Source organism: Eschrichtius robustus, chromosome 16, assembly GCF_028021215.1.
Source record: "Eschrichtius robustus isolate mEscRob2 chromosome 16, mEscRob2.pri, whole genome shotgun sequence".
NCBI lineage: Eukaryota > Metazoa > Chordata > Mammalia > Artiodactyla > Eschrichtiidae > Eschrichtius > Eschrichtius robustus.
Window position 1 is genome coordinate 49,123,605 of NC_090839.1, and position 20,255 is coordinate 49,143,859.

Sequence of the window (20,255 nt, forward strand, 5' to 3'; positions counted from 1 at the left end):
CATTACTTTGGTGACTTCGGGTGTCTTCCCAAGACTTTCCAAGACAGACACCAGATGGACACGGGCCCCACGACACCTCCTGGCAGTGGAATAGTCTCTGTAGATTAAAGGCAGGCATGCAAAGCCCCTCATGACCCCCAAAGTAAGCTAAAGTGGACACAGAAGTCAAATGCTTGATCGTTGTCGAAAAAGAGAGAACTCGCCCCAAACTGTGACAAGTGCAAATTGTTTTTAGCAGGAAAAAAAACCTGTCATTTCCTCTCTCTCCCTCTCTCTCTCTCTCATTTACTCTATTTCCATTCCTAAGACTGTTTTTACATCATTCTAGTTCAGTTCAGTAACATATCAAAATGAGCGTGACACGTTCAGATTCGCGGGCTGGTTACTTATTCACGTGGATCCGCGCACTCCACGATCCATCGTCACGGAGACCAGATCATGGTGCCTGGGTTTCCAGTCCCGGCTGGGCCAGCCTCCTGGGGCGTGAGACCCCACGTCACCCCGCCCGAGACCTCTGGCCCCCACGTGGGTGCGCTCCAGGGAGACGGGTCCCGGCCTCACCTCCACGCCGCCCCTCCCCCTCCCCATGCCACGTTCTGCCGCCAGTCTTACCTGCCCGGCGAAGAGCCCGCAGACGCCGATGATGCACAGGATGTTGAACACCGCGGAGCCCACGATGGTCCCCACTCCCACGTCACCCTTGGTGATGAAGACGCCTGAAACACAGACCAACATCAGCTGGCTGCTGGAGTGGGCTGCACCCAAGGTGGGTGCAGGGGAGCTTCTGTAAACATTAGACTGTTCTCAGGATCTACAGGAGACAGCAGGGGGTTGGAGAGAGCTTGCTAATGTCTGTTGGGCCCTCTGTCCCACAGGACCATTGGTACTGGGTCTGGGACCCACTGATGCCAAGCAAAAGCATCACTTTAATAAAATAATAACAGCAACCCCAGCGGGTGGGAGGCTGGTGTTCTGCCCCTTGGGGTCTCAGGGTTCTCGTTTCCAGAGGCCCTGTCCTTCAGGGAGGGCAGGGCTGAGACGTTCCCCAGGTGGGCACCTACCTATGACCGATGTGAACAGCTCTGGAGCTGAACTGCCTGCTGCCATGAACGTGGCCCCAGCCACATCCTCGCTGAGGTGCAGGCGCTGCAGAGGAGCAAAAGCACAGGTGAGTCGGGATTCTCCTGGAACGGAGGTGACTGGGACTCCCCAGGTCCCAAGCTCAGTCCATCCTCAGCCTCCCCTTCTTCCCCAGCTCGGCCTCTCCGGCCCACCCCCCACCGCTGGGCCACACCTCCTCTCTGGGGCAATATCAGGGAGGGGGCTACATGTTCCCTCCAATTAAAGGCTCTGACAAGATCCAGGGATCCCAAGCCAAATGCCCCCGGGGCTGCACAGGTAATGGGGGGACGGGCATGGGCCATGTGAGGCAAGTGGGACTTCACCTCCTTTTTAAGAGCTCAGTGCCCTCTGTGTTGCCAAGTATCCCTATTTAAAGAGACCCTCAAATCCACATTTTTACGTAAACCATTCTGATTTTTTCCATTACTATGCTGATGATCTCGGGCTACATCAGGCTCTTGGTAACCAGTTTTAGAGCCTTGAGTCTAGGAGGCTATGGAGGCTTTTGGGAGTGGGGAGGGTCACCCTCCTGAAACCCACCCCCATTCTCAATGCAGTCGTGAATCCCGGGGTAGGGGGAGTATGGGGGGTGGTGAGAATGAGTAGAAAGAGATGATGAGCCCCGCCAAGATAAGCTACACAATGAACTGTCCAGGTTACCCCGTTTGTTGATCCGAAAGGTGATTTGCAAGAAGACACGTGACACTGAGGCTGGGTAGTGCGGGGAGCTTTTCTGCATCCAGTCCTGATGCAGAAAGGAAGCTGCTGGCTGTCAGGAAACAGCCAGCTCCCTGCGGGCATCCCAGCTAAGAGTCCCTGCTCCCTCTTCCCAGCGGCACCGCAGCTGCACTTCCTTGCTCAGCCACGGAGGGGCAGCACGGCCTCGGCGAAGGCCACCAGCTCGAATGACCATCAAGAGGCTGCCGCCAGAGCCCTACTGAGCATTTTGACCTGGAAACCTGGGTTCCCTCGATCTTGACTGAAAAGCTAAACGTTGCATGTGGTTCTGAGGAGACCCTAAGATGGAGGTGCTGATACCTCAAGGTGAAAGGTGTGGCTGTGAGCGGTGCCGGGCATCCCGTCTCACCGGGCAGGTACCCTAACAGCGCTCACACTCCGTGGCTGGTTTGTCCTCTCCCTGCTGTGTCCGCTCCAGCTCGGGCATTAGCTGTGGACTCCACAGCCGGGCTGATCTCCTGTTCCTCTCGCTCCGTCGTTCACTCACTTTGCTTCTTCCTCCTTCACCTCCCCTCCCCTTTCACCCCTCATTCACTTTGGCCCTGGCCACCTGGCACTGGGTGCTTAGAGTCACCAGCTGGGGGGGGGTCTTCCTGCCTCAGGACCCCTTCCATCTATCGGAACAGTCCTCAGAAGCTTTCCCAGCTCCCTCCTGATGCCCCAGCCTGGCGTCCTCAGGGCTCCCCACACGCACGCATGCTGAGTCCCGCCCCGGGTTCTCCCAGCTTGGTTCTCCTGCTCAGACTCTTCTCGGCTTAAATATCCGTCCTTGTAAGACGTTGCCACTGAGACCGCTGCTCCCATCCTGCCCCTGCACAAGCCCTTCCCCGATCCCAAGGCCGAGTCACTCTCTCACCTCCTCTTCCCTCTGCATCTCCAGCTCCAGCGCTTTACTTGCCCCTGTGTCTCACTCTGGAGCTGCCCCGCGTCCCACGGCCCCGCGATGGCAAGGCCCACGCTGTGTTTCAGCTTGATTCCTCCCCAAGGGCTGTGCCCACAGGTGCTATGGGTCTCCTCAGTGGAGGAGAACACGTTCTGACAATTGTATGTACATTTCCAGCACGAGGTCTTAACGTTGCTATTCAAAAAACGTGTGGGACAGAGAGTAGTTCGCTTCCCATGAGGAATAAACTGCCAAAAGGTGGATTTCAGACATCACAGATGACCCCGATTACAGGTGCTTCCGTGCTTTCTCCTCTTCTCCATCAGGCGACCCTGTTCTCACGTTAAATCACTTTGGACAAAAGGCTTCCACGCTGGCCGGCGTCCATCTCAGAGACCAGCTCACTGATTTTCCTTTCCCACTTCCCACCTCCACTCCCGGGGCCTCTCCACGGTTGCTGCGGCATGATTCTCTTTTATTTCTTTAAGTACACAAAACTAACAGACTTCAGAATGTGGAAGAAACTGCTTCAGTTAGCAGTTCTCGAAGTGTGTCTTCCAGACCAGCAGTCTCCACATCACCTGGGAACTTATTAGAAATGCTACTTCTGTTCCCCGCTGTCCCCCCCAAGACCCAGCAAATCAGACACTGGGGGGAAGGGAGGGAAGAAAGGGAGGGTCAGCCCAGGCTGAAGGCTATGTGAAGAAGCAGGCGTTCTGGATGCACCGGAAGTGCATCTGGGGAAGAGACCCCTTCTGCAAATGGGATTCTGAATTTAAAATAAAATAAAACAGAAAGCGTCCAGATAAAGCAAACTACATTTCAAACCAGAAAAAGGGATGAAAGAAGCAAGAGAATGAAAGAGTTCTAGGTATGCTAAGTGTTTTCAGATGAAAGGGGTGTAACTTGGTGTTCAGCCTGGCATTCACCCGGCTGATTTCCTGGTCTCTGTGGCCAGCTCTTTTATCGTCTTGCCTTTCAGGCCTCTGCCTGGAGCGTCTCTGCACATAACGTGGAGAGGAAGGGCAGTGGAGGTATGGCTGAAGACTTCTCGCTCTGCGAGGACCCCACGAATTGAATCACGAGGGAGGGTTACGGCAGCGGCAGAAGGAAAGGGCAGCGAGGAAGATGGAGGAAGTGAGGGGAGAAAGGAAGAACCAGGCTTAAAGAGAAAGAAAGCAGGAGCAGAGCACAGGCGGTACCTTGAGTTACGCCCAATGGGGCAGGGACCACTGGCCGTGAGGGTTAAAGCCCAACTACACATCTGCACACTGAAATTCTAAGCAGATTGGAGATGTTTTTTGCACTAATGCTGCCCACGGCTCTGAAGCATGCTGGTGCCTGGCCTTCCCACCCCAGCTGCATGGAGGGCTCCCCAGGGCCTCAGTGGCGGAGGCTGGAGCAGTACCGGGGCTCAGACACATACCTCACAGATCTTTTCCAAGGAGGGGACGAAGAAGTCATCACACACAATCGCCAGCGCGTAGAACATGTACATGGCCTGGAAGAGAGGAGAGAAGGGGTTAAAGTCAGAGTCATTACACCATGTACAAAGTCGTTGCAATGCCTGCCACCTCCCACCCTCCCACCTTGTCCACCTCCTAGGTCCCCAAACACACCACGGATGCCTGCCCCAGGGCCTTTACACGTGCTGTTCCCTCTGCCCAGAACACGTTCCCCCCAGATCAACTTGGCTCCGTCCTCCATGTCCTTCAGGTCCCTGGGTTAATGTCAATCAAAGCAAGGGGCCTTGGACTCCCCTCCCTTCCCTTTCTCTTCACCTCCTTTATTCTGCTTTGTTTTTCTTGACCTATTTTATGTTCGATTAATTTGTTCGTTGTCTCTTTCCCCCTCTAAAAGTCCATGAGGGTATGAACTTTATCTCATTGATCCCCAGCACTCAGCGCAGGGCCTGGTGCACAGTAGGTGCTCAATAAATTTATGTGCAATGAAGGAACAAATAGATGAATACTTCCTACTGAGTTTGTTCACGCTCTTGTTCCCTGCAGGACAGCCCCTGCAATCTTGCTTCCATATCCTTGGTCAACCATAACCAAGGCATTCCTTGGAATTCTACCTTTGGGCCACAGATCACTTCTCTACCTTAACCAACTCTATGTCTCCTCTCTAATTCATGAGATCTTATTCGCAATCCATTGTTGGCTGACCACTCAGCATCCATCCTCCACTCCTTCCTAACAGGACCACAGTTTTGTTCCCATGTGAAAGGTGGCTCCACCCTTTCCTCCAGGAGTAGATCACCCTGATGGGCCAATCAGGGTGCAGTATTCCTCAGGGATGGCTATTGGTTCAGGGGTGGGCACGTGACCTTGGCTGGCCCAATCAGATGGCAGGAAAGGCTTTACAGTCCTTGCCACAGAGGGTGGGTCCTCACCCTCTAGCTGTGGACCAGGAAGCTGGGAGTCCTGACTGCCATTGGCCAACAAATTGAGAGAACTCTGACTTGAGATGAAGTTGACCCTGAGTCAATGTAATGACGTCACTGAGCCATTGATCACATGGTCCCTGAGCCACCCCCTGCCTCTGGACTTCACAGCATAACATACCGGCAAACAGGCCCATTTGATTTGGAGTTTCCCTGTTACTTGCAGCCCCAAACATCTAACGGGCGTGGCTGCTCATCCTTCAAGTTCCAGCATCCTCAGGAGTCACTTCTCTCTCGTATTTTGACCTCCCAGCATCTTTTCCTTTGGCTAATTGCTCTGCAGGAAGGGCCTCTATCACATACCCCACCCCCTTCACCACAGGGCACGGGCACAGGGCCCAGGCTGGGCACCGGAACACGCCATTCTCCATCAGGCAGTGGTGGGTGGGCAAGAGGTCTGCAAGGGGCCGGGCAGGGGTCAACAGAGAAGCTGGGAAAGGGGGCCTCTCTCCTTGGAGATAGAAGCACCACCTGAGTCTGCAGCTGTCTTAGAGAGCCTGCCTGAGAGTGAGCTCACCCAGCAAGGAGCCGAACCAAGAGGTGGGACAGGTGGATACACACGTGTGTACACACACACACACATGTGCCCAGTGACACCACGTGAACTCTGGGCCCAGCTCAGCCTGAAACCAACGTGGACTCTCCAATTTCATGAGCTGATAATGTGCCTTTGATACTTAAGCTGATTTGTGTTTCTGTCACTTGCAGCTGTCCTTCTAGAAGCCTTCTGGAGCAACTCAAGCATGAGACGATCTCTCTGGCCTTTGACTCCTGGCTGTTGCGCTCATTTAGACACTCCTCCCCCTTTATGAACTGGTTCTCTTTTTCACATCTACGTGTTTGGTCTTTTCAACCAGATTGTAAGATTCTAAAGTGCATCTTAACACTTGATTCTGTGGAAGTATCAGACAAGGGCACAGGAACATATGCAACAGGGATATTCATTCCCAAATGCTGATTATAATAAATTACCAAAGCCTAACAAAATATACAATAGGGGATGGGTTATATAAGCAATGATTCATCATTCCAGGAAATACTGTTAACAGGGATTATGTAAATTCATATTTAGTGACAAGGAAAGGCATTTACGATCCCTTGTTAAATAAAAAATGCTATAAAACATTGTGTACAATCTCTTTTTCGTTAAATTACCTATGTATATGAGTGCATACATATACACACACTTATATATTGATATTTGCATATAAGAGTTTGTAAGACCATAAATCAAAATAGTTTTTCCCTTGGTTGGTATAACTCTATCTGCACTTTATAATTCCTATCCATATTTTCTGATTTGTCCACCTTGAATTTGTGTTTCTTATGTGATTTTTGTAGGTGGTGGGAGATTTGAGAGGTCAGGACTCTTTCTTACACTTTTCTAATCTCTCGTGAGCCTGGGAAGCCAGCCATGCCGAGAAGCCTTAAAAATAACTTTCTACTGATTGGTCTATTCATAAGCTGTACAGAGTTTTTTGCCTGTGGGGTGTTTTTTCGGGGGGAGAGGGAAATGTCAATTAAAAAAAAATTAGTGCTGTATTTTATACCTTTGTGGGTGAGTCAGAATATACATTCCCAGGTTGCAATGGACTCAAACTCTCTTTTGCCGTAAGATTTGGCTGATCCCATATTATGCAGGCTTTATCATTATCTTTGAAGGGACAGCCAAATGCAGTAATTGGAATACAGAGTTACACATCTGTGGATTAACCAAGAACTAAATAAGCTGTCCGTAGCTGACGTACTCAACAGGCTAAAACCCCCAATGCCGCTTACAAGTCCATAAACTCTCTCTCCAAGACCATGTTCCAATATTATGTATTGATCCTGTTTCGAGGCAAGAAGCTCCATCTAACGCATGGCAATGTCAACTCTTGGATTAGGACCAGAAATGAATAGATCTGCCAGGCTCTCTGTGCTTTCAAGGGTGATGGCTGTTGAAAGCCAAGTTAGTGCCGTGCACAAGGCAGCGTGAGGTGGGGACGCCAACCCTCAGATACCCTGTGACAAAGCTCCTCTGACACCCAGGGGCCTGCCAGGCCATGGGGCTCCTTTCCAGCTGCAGAGCACCTCCTGGCATCTGAGGGCGGCATGCCACTTTGCTTACAAGAAACTCTCTTCTAACCATGTTACCCACTGGAAATCGGGTTCCCACTGGAAAAACAAACAAAACAGAACAAGATATTGATGGGGGTGCTGTGTGTGTGACGGGGGCGGAGGGATGTGGGAATTCTGCCTCCTCTGTTCAGTTATGCTGTGAACCTAAAACTGCTCTAAAAAAGGTCTACTACTAATAAAAACACAAAAGCAAAACAGCATCAAGGAACAAAACAAATGTACAAAGTCAAACCTGAAGAGGCAGAGGGCCTACTGGAAGTGTGATATCGATGGTCCTATCAATACCACTTGGTCCACGTATTTTAGAGAATGAGGCATTTGGGGATTAATTTGACCATTCCTGTATTTCCAAAGGATATAATAATAGCATCATTGACAAGGATAATAATACCATCACTATTAATAATATTTGCCACCCTTCGTGGGGCCAGAAACTTAGGCCTGCTCCGGTCCTTCACAAGGACTCTCTCACTCAGTCCTTCTAATTACCATGGGAGGCAGGGCGCTACGGACCCGTCTCCCAGGCACCTCAGAGAGCATCGTAACTCAGCCAAGCACCCTCTCCAGGCCTTCCCATGGGGCCCGGCTGCCGCCCCGTGCAGAGGTCGTTTCTGATCTGCTACCCCATCTCCACTTTCTATTTTCAGCTCGCCTACTAACAAGTTGTCTTCTCCAACCACACAGAGGGAGGGACGGTTTCAGAATCCTAGCCATCCACTTTCGGGGGCTGCCGTTTCGGAGCCACTGATGTCCTTATTTATTTATTTACTTACTTACTTACTTATTTATTTATTTATTTTTAACATCTTTATTGGAGTAGAATTGCTTTACAACGGTGTGTTAGTTTCTGCTTTATAACAAAGTGAATCAGCTATATGTATACATATATCCCCATATCCCCTCCCTCTTGCGTCTCCCTCCCACCCTCCCCATCCCACCCCTCTAGGTGGTCACAAAGCACCGAGCTGATCTCCCTGTGCTATGCGGCTGCTTCCCACTCGCTGTCTATTTTATATTTGGTAGTGAATATATGTCCATGCCACTCTCTCACTTCGTCCCAGCTTACCCTTCCCCCTCCCCGTGTCCTCAAGTCCCTTCTCTACATCCATAAATATACCATTTACATACAAGTTTAAATGTGATCAGCATGAACGCGGGTAAACCCTCACTACCTCTGTATTTTGAGTGAATCCCTATTTTCCTTTATAAATGGACCACAACCAGTGTTGCAATAAACATCTTTAAACATATATCCTTTTGCATTTGTAGGATAAACTTCCAGATGGGGAGTTGTTAGATGATGTTCTTTAATGTTATTATTTTTACAAGGTGCGTTACAAAACACAAGACAGATTGGACGTCTCAAAAATGGTTGAGCTGGCCCAATACCCTGGGACCGCCCACATGGAAATTGGTCCACGTGGAAACTGCAGCCCGGCTACAGCAACCAGGGCAGGCCAACGCGGGCCATGTTCTAAAGATGAGTGACGGTGTCTGGAGAGGAGAGGGGCACCTGTGTGAGCTTCAGCTCAAGTCTCAGACCACAGGGGCTTCTCTTCCCCAGGAACCTAACAGGGCATCTGTACTTTGACATCGACCATGTGCTGCCACGACCACGGGCCATGTTTCAGGTTTATGTATCTGCCTCCCTTCTCTTGAAGGGCAGCATCTGTGTCCTTCACACGTTCCTCTCTACCCCGTTCCAAGCTTGCACAGAATGAGGGCCCCACTCACCTGGAGTGAATGGGTTCCAAGGCGGGGGGTGCTCACAGAGTAGCTGGTGTCACCTTTGGAAGCTGTCAAGGGAAGTGGCCGAAGAGCATGACTGGCACAGCAGCTGCTGCCAGTCATCCGCACTCTCCCAGCTGAGGCTGTCAGAGGTCAGCTGGCAAGCAGCTCGGCCTCAGACACCGGCAAGCCCTGCTGAGCCTGGCCAAGCTCACCCAGTTCTGCTGAACCCCAAACACCCATGAGCTAAATAAATGTTTATTGTTGTATGTCACTGAGGTTTTGACGCCATTTGTTACACAGCATTATTGTGGCAACAGGTAACAGCTACAGCCAAGGTGATAAAAGGAGCCAGAGTGAAAACAATAATAACGGGATGTAACTTCCAAGAAATCAAACCTTCTTGTTGCTTTGAATGACAATATACTCAGCTTTTCTAGCCTCCCTGGTACTAGCCATGGTCATGTGACACAATTTTGGGCAATGAGAATAAGGGACAGATTCAACTAAAGTCACCCTTTCTTCCTGCCTTGAACTCGGATGTGATGTCTGGAATGCCAGCAGCCATCATGTGACCATGAGACAATAAGCATGACAATACATACCAACACGTTAAGGGGAAGAGAGCCCTGAGAACGCCATTCACCAGCTGATCTAATGCCAGAAACCACTTCCCTCCGTACTTCTTACTCTGTGAGAAAATGAATCCCCTATTTGCCTCAGTCACCATTAGTTGGGGTTTCTGTACTTGCAGCCACGTGCCTCCCTAACCAATACAGGGCAGAGAAGATTCATTCTGCTTGGCACAGGAGAAGGAGGTCAGAGAAGTCTTCACAGAGAAAGTGGTTACTGAATTGGGATTTTGAAAGATAAATTCTATCTCATCAGGCAATTTTAAAGGTTGCTTGGGACTAATAAAACTAGAGAACTTTGGTGACAATGGTTAAACCGAAAAATACCTAAGGTAAAAGGAAATTGTCGTGGCCTGTGGCTTAATGGAGCTGAACAGGCTCTAGCTGAAATGTCAATACACATAAGGACTTCCATACTGTGAGGGCAAATGTATCCCAACAGCATGACATTAACCCCGCCGTTTTATGTGGCATCTACAGTCAGAGATTTTTCACAGACAATTTCCTTGTACTACATCATCTGCACTCGTGTTGCTCTGTCTTTAATTTCAGTGAAGGTGGTACTGGAGAAGCAATTTCCAGGGAAGATCTATAGAACTCTGGCCTTGGTGGAAATTGTTCCAAATCTCCCAGGGAATACGGTTAGAATAATAACCAAAAAAACTACCTTTTTTCCTTCTCTGTCTTTTTCATAGCTTCAAGTGATCATATATGATTAAACTTGGTAAAAAAGTTATTTCTTTAAATATCATTCTCCCCCCTGACAAGCTTGGTGTCCAGTGGCCCCATGATGTTACGGCAGGACTGACTCACATGCCCATTCTCTGTCTCTGCCACCACCACGGCCATCGTTCCGAAAGTGCTCACTGCCCTGGTGACTAGAGAGAGAAATACAGCCTCAAGCCAGACTTGGGTTCTGACCAGGAGGATCTGGGGGTGAGGGCTGCAGGGAAGAGGAAGGTAGCAGATGGCTAGGGGTGCCCCCTGGGCCTGCCATATTATTCAGGTGTTACTAATGTATAGAACCCTACTGCCTTTCAATGGTCAGAATCTGCCTCAATTTCCTTGAAGACTTGACCGATGGGAGTTGGTGCATCAGTCCCAGCTCCCTCACCCCCTGGTTTGGGTCCCTCCACGCTGTCTGCCTGGGTTCCCACAGGTGAATTAAGCTTCAGGTACCCATAGTGTTGTAAGCTCCATCGCTCACCTTTTATTAGCAATTGTCCCTTCTCTGTCTTACTTCCTGCACTCCAAGTGACCGCTGAATTCTTTCTTTTTTTTTTTTTAATATTTATTTGGCTGCACCAGGTGTTAGCTGCAGCGTGCAAACTCTTAGTTGCAGCATGTGGGATCTAGTTCCCTGACCAGAGATTGAACCTGGGTCCCCTGCATTGGGAGCACGGCGTCTTAGCTACTGGACCACCAGGGAAGTCCCTGACCACTGAATTCTAATGCTTGTCTCAGGGTCTGCTTCTAGGACAGCCCGAATTAAAACAAGAGGGAAGTGGGTTAAGGAAGATTGTGGAAGGAACGAAACGCAGTATGAAATCAAGCTGGACCACTCTCAGACACATCTGTCCTCCCAAAGTCTAGTGGGGACAGTAGTGTAAGTGCCTGGCCATGAGCTTTTCTGGGTGCAATATAAGTGCCCGACATTAGGCTTTGATCCCCTAATGGATGCCCCCATTCGGCATCCATTCCAAAGGCATCCACCTCAGTAAACACATCGCCAGCTATACAACTAGATGAGGAGACAGGTGACCCCACCCTGGAAGTTCCCTTTTCAGAAATCCTGGGTGACCCAGATAAGCGACCACTTGAGTGACCTTGATTTTCCCTACCTGCACCATAATTCCTGCTCTTACGTTTTAAATTCGCCAATAAAGAGCGACCCAGAGCAACCCTAGACACCCCATCCTTGACCTCAATAAAGGCAGAACCTCAAGACTGTTCTCTCTCTCTTCCCCCACCCCCTCCCCGTGACCTCACTGTGTGGCCCCGGGCATGCCGTGTACCCTCCAGGATCTGTGAGTAATAAACCTTGGTCTTTTCAAATTTCCCTGCGGATTGTTTGCTGAGGTGTGTCCTGCAATTGTGATAGAACCAGGAGGGCAAGCCCAGCCTCAACACGGGCTCCTGCTGGGGAAACATCCATGGGAGCCGGGACTAGCAGTCCGGCCCAGGTGAGTGTGTACCCAGCCAGGGCATCGCTCTCAAAGCTGAGACCAACAGAACACGGGAACGCTCCCCCTTAGTCCCACCCCTAGTCCTTCTGTAGTTGGCATCCGAAGGTCTTTGGAACCATTTCCACCTGAAGAGGATTCTCTCGCAGGGACTCAAAAAAGGAAGTGAGTGTATGTTAATATACCTGCTCATTGGCATAAACCCTGTAACTATGTTACTTGAAGCCTCTCACGATGCCCAGATGAAGCCCATGGCTGACGGTGTTCTCGGAGGTCAGCACAACTGGGGTCACTGTTTTGGAGCCTTGGGAATGAGATCTGCCTACTCTGGAGAAATGTCCTTTTCCTTTTTTCTCTCTCTTCTCTCTTCCTCCCACCCCAGATGCCTCTCGAACAGGGTCCACTCTGAGAGTGGCTCCAGAGTCCCTGAGGACCTCATTTATTTCACTTGGTTGTCAGTTTCTCAAGGAAGTGGGGGTGATAACTGCCATTTCCCCTCAATATCCACTAAAGGCAGGGTCTGGGGACAGGTTTCTGTAGCTGGGCTGATGTCCACGTGGGCCTTACAGGGACTCCCTGGGGGCCAGGCACACACATGCTCCAATGACCCTCACAACAATGGCTGCAGGACAGGGCACTGGGTTAATCCCGCCTGCTCGCAGAGGGGACCAAGTTCATTAACTTGGCTCAGGTCACATAGCTACTAGGTGGCAGAGGCAAGATATGAACCCAGCGACCTACCTCTCTAGTACATGCTTCTCCCTCTCTCTGTCTATATACATATAGATAGATAGATATAGATACAGATACAAAGATATAGATATGTATAGATATATATTATAAAAAGATACATGTATCTCTCAATGTTGTTTTTTGACTTTTAAAAATTTCATTTTAATTTTTTTATTGTGGTAAGCATGCACAACACAATCTTTACCATTTTAACCATTTTTTTAAGTGTACAGTTCAATGGCATTAATTGCGTGCACTTTGCTGTCCCACCATCACCACCACCCTCTCCAGATCTTTTTCATCCTCCCAAACTGAAACTGTCTCCATTAAACACTAACTCCCCATTCCCCCTCAACCCAGCCCCGGCAACCACCTTTCTACTTTCGTAGAAAGTATCCCTAGTGTCTCCATGAATGTGAATACTCTAGGGACCTCATATAAGGGGACTCTTACAGTATTTGTCCCTTTGTGACTGGCTTATTTCACTCAGCATAATGTCTTCAAGATTCATACATGTTGTAGCAGGTGTCAGAATGTCCTACCTTTTCAAGGCTGAGTAATAGCCCCTTGTACGGATACACACGTTCTGTTTATCTATTCATCTGTCACTGGACATTTGGGTGGCTTCCGCCTTCGTGGCTGTTGTGAATAATGATGCTAAGAACATGGTGTACATGTTGAACATATGTTCAACATATGTTGAACATATCTGTTGAACATCTGTTGAACATATCTGAACATATCTGTTGAACATCTGTTGAACATATCTGAACGTATCTGTTGAACATATCTGAACGTATCTGTTGAACATATGTTGAACATATCTGTTTGAGTCCCTGCTTGCAATGCTTTGGGGGTAGATACCCAGGAGTGGAATTGCTGGATCATGTGGTGATTCTATGTTCTATTTTTTGAGGAACTGCCATACTATGTTCCATAGTGGCTGCACCATTTTACATCCCCACCAACTGTGTACAGGGTTCCAATTTCTCCACGTCTTCACCAACACTTGTTATTTTCTGTTTTTTGGGGTTTTTTTTTTTCATAGTAGCCATCCTACTGGGTGTGAGGTGGTGTGATCAAGACACAGTTTTGGGTTTGGTTAATAAGTTCATTTTTGAAAAAGTAAATAAAATCCCCCTGAAGCCCTGCTGTCAGGACAGGAGACAAGTATGACCGAGCAAGAGTAATGCTTCCCGGGTCCCCCGGCAACCCTCCCCACAAGCACGTGCACACATTTCAAGAAGTCCATTCATTCTTTCCAAAGGAAGAGTCTCCTTTGCAGAATCAGGAATGAAAACTCCCTTTCATCTATGTGGGCTTCCTTCCTTTTCAGAGTATTGCCTAGCAGAAGTCTTCACTGGGCTTACACGGAACAGGCACAGATCAGGGCAGAGGGAAAGGAGGACGGTCAAGGCAGGGCTGAGGGCAGGGAGTTGGTGGCAGGTTTGGGCATCCTTGCCAGAGGCTGCTGCCCAGCACCACGGCCTCAGCTGCCCACAGGGGCCCGCAAGGCGTGGAGATGAGACACGTGGATGGGGCAGGGTCTGTGGCTCACTGGACAGTGGACGCCCATCTCAGGTGGGCAGGCTGTGCTCTGCCCTGACCAACGTTGCATGAGAATATGTGCTTAGTATGGCCAGAGCTTCTGATCTTCCAAGAGAGAAGCTGCACATCTGGACTCAGGTAACACCTCTTGATGTTGAGTAATGAGTACAGACGCTCTGCTGCCCCTACTCTCCCTTTGCGGATTCTGCTCCAGGCACACAGGTCTCCTGGCTGTTCCCTGAATGACCTCGGCTGGCTCTGCCTCCGGGCCCTTGCACTGGCTGTTCTCTCTGCCTGCCCCACTCTCTCCGCAGCCGTCCACGTGGCTCCGTCCCTCGTTTCCTTCAGCCTTTGTTCAAACCTCACCCTTGTGGAGCCCACTGACCCTTCAGTGTGCCTCTCCTGCACCCCCCCTCCCCCTCGCCTGCTTCTGACCCTGCTCCACCTCCTCTTTTATTCCATTACCCAGATTATCTTCCAGCACACCAGACAATTCTTATGATGACGCTTATTTTATTGTATGTCTCCTTCCTTGGAATGTGAGCTCCACAGGGACAGGGGTCTTTGTCTGTCTTGCCCTCTGATGTATCCCTAGTGCCCAGAACAGGGCTAGCACATAGTATGTGCTCAATAAATACTTTCTGAATGAATGGTTGAATTCAACAATTGTAAAGCACTCAGCCAACCACACGAAACCTGTCAACTGTCAGCACTGTGACGTCAGGTCGGGTCCAACTGCCCAATTCTTTGATCAGGAAAATGGAACACCAACATGCCTGCTAAATATGTAAGCACAGCATTGTTTTTAATAAGTTTATTTTATTTTATTTTTTTTAATTTTTTTTTTTTGGGGGGTTGCGTTTGGTCTTTGTTGCTGCGCACGGGCTTTCTCTAGTTGCAGTGAGCGGGGGGGTACCCTTCGCTGCAGTGTGTGGGCTTTTCATTGCGATGGCTTCTCTTGTTGTGGAGCATGGGCTCTAGGCGCGTGGGCTTCAGTAGTTGTGGCACGTAGGCTCAGTAGCTGTGGCTCTCGGGCTCTAGAGCACAAGATCAGTAGCTGTGGCGCACGGGCTTAGTTGCTCTGCGGCATGTGGGATCTTCCGGGACCAGGCATCGAACCTGTGTCCCCTGCATTGGCAAGCAAATTCTTAACCACTGAGCCACCAGGGAAGTCCCTAAGCACAGTATTTGGTATTAAAGCTAAACACAGAGCTCTTCACTGGATTCTCTGTGAGCTTAAAGGAAGGATACCGAACCTAGGTTTCAGAGAGTGAACGAAAGGGTGTGGTAAGACTATCTGGAGGAGATGGTGCTTCTATCATGTCTGAGAAGATGAACATGAGTTAGACAAGCAAAGAAACCAGGACAGAATTGACTAGGCAAGGGAACAGGATGAATAAAACATGGTGTCATAAATTATCATGGTTTGTGCTGAAAACTACAGATTATTTACTATGGCTGGAGTGCAGATTGTGAGTGAGGAAGCAGAGACAGATGAGGCTGCAGAAATAGGCAAAGGTCAGTTTGGAGAGGCTCCTGTACTCTAGGCTGAGATATCTGGATGCACAGGCGCAGACTATCTGTGATGATCAGGGATCACTGTTGACTCTACTGGAAAAACCTTATGATGATGGTGATGATGAAAGTGCTTTTGATGGTGTGATGGTGGTTGTTATGGTGATGATGTTGATGGTGATGACAGCGATGGTGATGGGATGACAATGGGGACAATGAAGAAGATGGTGATGGTGATGATGATGGTGGTGGTGATGGGGTGGATGATGATGATGGTGACAGTGAGGGTGATGGGCAGGATGGTGATGATGATGGTGGTGGTGAGGATGGTGATGATGACGATGGTGATGGTGAGGATGATGATATGGTGATGGTGATGATGGTGGTGGTGGTGATGGGGTGGATGATGACGATGATGATGATGGTGACGGTGATGGTGATGGGGAGGAGGGTGATGATGGTGGTGGTGGTGGTGGTGGTGGTGCTGGTGGTGAGGATGGTGATGATGTTGATGATGGTGATGGTGACGGGGTGGATGGTGATGATGATGACAGTGATGATGATGATGGTGGTGTGGTGGTGGTGGTGAGGATGGTGATGATGACGGTGATGGTGAGGATGGTGATGGTGATGATGATGATGATGGTGATGGGGAGGATGGCGATGATGATGGTGGTGATGGTGGTGGCGGTGGTGGTGGGGATGGTGATGATGATGATGACGGTGATGGTGATGGGGAGGAGGATGATGATGATGATGGTGATGGTGATGTAATGATGATGAGGACCATGATAATGATGGTGGTGATGATGAGAAAGATAATGATGCTGATGATGATGACGGCTAACAGTTTTTGAATATTGACCATTGAGCACATGACCACTGAGCATACTGACCATATGACTAAGCACAGAACTGCTTTAAAACTTAATCCTCTCAACTAGCCCATGAGGTAGGTACTGTTGTTATCCCCACCTTTCAGACAGGAAATTGAGGCAGAGAGAATATATGCCCAAGGTCACAGCACCAATACAAAACAGAAATTGGACTTCAACCCCATTTGTATGACTCCAACCCAAGCTAGTCATGGTTTGAACCCAAACTGCTTTCAGCAGCAAGAGAAGAGATGTGGTCTGAATGCTCAGGATGCTCACTGGATTGAAGATTTCTCAAGACCTCTCATGCTTCCTTGAGTTATTTCTTCCCTTTCTGCCTCTCCTACTTCTCCATGCAACTCCCCCCCTCTTCCGTCACCACTAAACCCTTGTGACATACTCTGGGAGTTCTGAAAACCCCATGTGACATGGGCTAACAGTAGGTTTGTTTGCCAGCACTGGCCTCTTCTTCTTCAGGCTCGTTGAGAAAATGATAATGGCCTCTACCTTGAGGATATATTGTAAAAAATAGAGAATTTAACTTTTCTGGAGGACTTTGAAATTCCAACATTTACTCAACTAACTGCAAGATGCTGGAACTCTTCACTTCAAGGTTGGTGAGAAACCTGTTTCTTGCCTTAAAGCTTTTATTAGTAACCCGAGCCGAGCCTTTCCGAGGCAAACCACAATACAGCAGGAATTTCCATGCCAGAGTCAGAGCTAAGCTTATTGTGCAATGCGGAGCCTTTGAAAGATACCAGGCTGGTTAAAGTTATCAAGATATTTGCATTCTTGCCTTTCTGTCATTTTTTTGTTATTCTCTGTCCAAACACAGTCTTGGGAACTTGTGGGCACCACAGCTGCCAGATAACATCAAACAGTGGATGGCAGGCGAATCCTGGGCAGGGAACCAGGACTTCCAAAAACAGAGTTGGCCCGAGACACGGGTGCTTCAGGCGGGCTCATCATCTGGCGCCTCTTCAAACCCATGCTCTTTAAATATTTACTCAACATTTATTTAGTGGAGAGGGGAGGAGAAACTCATCTTCCATTAATAAAAAAATGTGTATAGAAATCAAGCCTCTTACTAATGCATTTCCACTGGTTCAGGCATAGTCAATATTCTGAAAAATATTCTGCAAAATCTTCCCCCCATTTTTTCTGTAATTGCTATCCTCTTTCAAGTTTCTTTTGCAAAAGGATTACTCTTAAGTAGGCAACTTCTTGTTGGTAAATTCAAAGTTTTGATGTCTAATATTTAGGTAGTAAAACACATTATGCATTGTTCAACTTTAAAATTTCAGCTGGTGACACTATTTATAATAGCCAAGACATGGAAACAACCTAAATGTCCATTGACAGATGAATGGATAAAGAAGATATGGTACATATATACAATAGAATACTACTCAGCCATAAAAGAGAACGAAATAATGCCATTTGCAGCAAACATGGTTGGACCTAGAGATGATCATACTAAGAGAAGGTAAGTCAGACAGAGGAAGACAAATACCATATGATACCATTTATATGTGGAATCTAAAATATGATACAAATGAACTTATCTATGAAACAGACTCACAGATGTAGAGAAAAGACTTGTGGTTGCCAAGGAAGAACTGTGGTGGGGCAGGGATGGATTGGGAGTTTGGGATTAGCAGATACAAAGTATTATATATAGGATGGATAAACAACAAGGTCCTACTGCATAGCACAGGGAACTATATTCAATATCCTGGGATAAACCATAATAGAAAAGAATATTAAAAAAAGAATATATCAATATATATGTATAACTGAATCACTTTGCCGTACAGCAAATTAACACAACATTGTAAATCAACTATGCTTCACTAAAATTAAAAAAAAAATAAAATTTCAGTTGGTGGGATGATGTGAGTGCTTACAAAGTACATGTGATAGAAATAGGCTGGCAGTAGCAAAAAGCAGGAAGATCTGTTTTATTTCTATTATAGGTGGTTGTCTGCTTCAGGTGGAGGGAATCAACTTATTTGTCTTCAATTGCGTTATGCGGGAACCTGAGTTAAGCAGCACCATCTTTCTTGTTTTAGTGCTCTTGGTAGGTCAGTGACTTGAGAAGGTGCTCAGATGGCCACCCCACAGTCTAGCTTTGGGCACCCAGTTGAAAGCCATGGTGATGTGCCAGGTTGGAACCACTTCCTTAACTGCATGTCTTTACTGTGTCCTCTTATCAGAACTGACCCAGGATCGTGTGCTCCAGGAGTGGAAGGAGATTTCCCATTAGTGGTGGAGGGTGACCCTGGGTCGTCCCGCTTGTGATTGGTATAAAGTGCCAACTGGCTGGATGGCTGTGGGTAGCGGTCCAGTCTGGGGCCGTGTGTCTAAGTGGGGCTTAAACTCTGACCTTCATTTTATTGCTTAAGATCTAGGGCAGTTAACGAAGCCGGACCAAAGCTTCATATTACAGTACTTCAGTTTCACACTTCAATGACAATCCACTAAAATCACTCCCAGGTGATTACTATGGACTTTTATCTAGGAGGTTCAAAACCTCTCTTGCCAGACAATTAGCTTAGCTGGGCACAGAGGGTCCTTCCCCTGGGCTGATGTTCAGGGTATTCCAAGGAATCCTTTGTACCTGGACCACAGCACGAGTGACTGCTGGTCTTGGGTGTGCTTCTTGTGTTCTATTCATGTGGTGTGCCCTTAGAAAGCATCAGGGCTCAAAACAGAGATGCTCTCAGATGTTCTACTAAAAATCCTCCCCATTGCTGGAGGAACAATACCACTGATAATGTGAAGGGGACCGACTTTTGCTGCAGTTTGTAGATGCTGACACCAACGTTAGGAGCCGGGGCTTCAAGGCAGAGAGGTAGAATTTAATCATGTTTTCACTCACCTCCCCCAGGGCTCAGAAAAAGCAAGAAGCAGAGTTGCAACTAAAAACCCAAGGCATGGGGGTAAAGCACGCTGAAGTACAAGAGAGAGAAATTCCCCTGAGGTTATAAAGGGACTGGAGAACAGTGGCAGCTTTGAGTTTTTGCATTCTCTCCTGGAACCTACAAAGCAGGAATGGAAGAAAGTTGCCGGCCGGTTGCTCCTACTCTCCCTCGGTGTAAAGAAATTGGTGGAGGCTGTGATGAACCGTGGTTATGAAGCAGGAATCAGATAGCCTGGTCCATATCTCAGCTGTGTGACCCAAGGTGAGTATTTCAATTTCATTAAGGTTTCAGTTTTCCTTGTCTTTAATGGGAAAGATAACAGTACCTACCCTCATCTGGTTGTTTTGAAACTAGATAATGCATGCAAAATTCATAGCATCGTAGCTGGAATGTTGCAAGCCTTCAATAAATGCTGGATAATATTACTGTTGCCAGGGTCATGATTATTTCAATTAACTTGTAAGAAAAGTGGAACCAACTGAACTGAAAGGGACTCAGGAAATCATTCACACTTTGTTCTTTACACAGACACAAGGCAAGATGAGCAGGCATCTTCCTCTCTTCAACTGTATCTGGGGGCCACTTAAATGCAAGCAGGCACTCAGGAAGGGTTTCCTTTTCCTTCCTCCTCTCATAAGAGCTGCTGCCTATCCACGGAAACCCAACCCAAGTTTCATATTCCAACAAACACGTGATTTAGGATTCCCCAGCGGTCAACGGGGATGGCCAAGGCAATGGTAAAATCCAACCCACCCCTGGATCTGATGTTAATTACAACTGAAAAGCAGATGGTGTCGAAATCTAGGCC

General features: G+C 48.2%; 1 protein-coding gene across 1 annotated transcript in view; it reads right to left on the reverse strand.

Annotated features, from left to right (window-relative positions):
* SLC24A3 (solute carrier family 24 member 3) overlaps positions 1–20,255 on the reverse strand; it is a 470,391-nt gene that overhangs the window by 130,138 nt on the left and 319,998 nt on the right. Inside the window, exons 4-6 of the mRNA XM_068566110.1 lie at positions 4,170–4,244; positions 1,062–1,146; positions 613–716 (exon numbers count right to left, since the gene is read on the reverse strand). Coding sequence (XP_068422211.1) covers positions 613–716; positions 1,062–1,146; positions 4,170–4,244 — 264 coding nt within the window. The remainder of the gene's footprint in view (positions 1–612; positions 717–1,061; positions 1,147–4,169; positions 4,245–20,255) is intronic.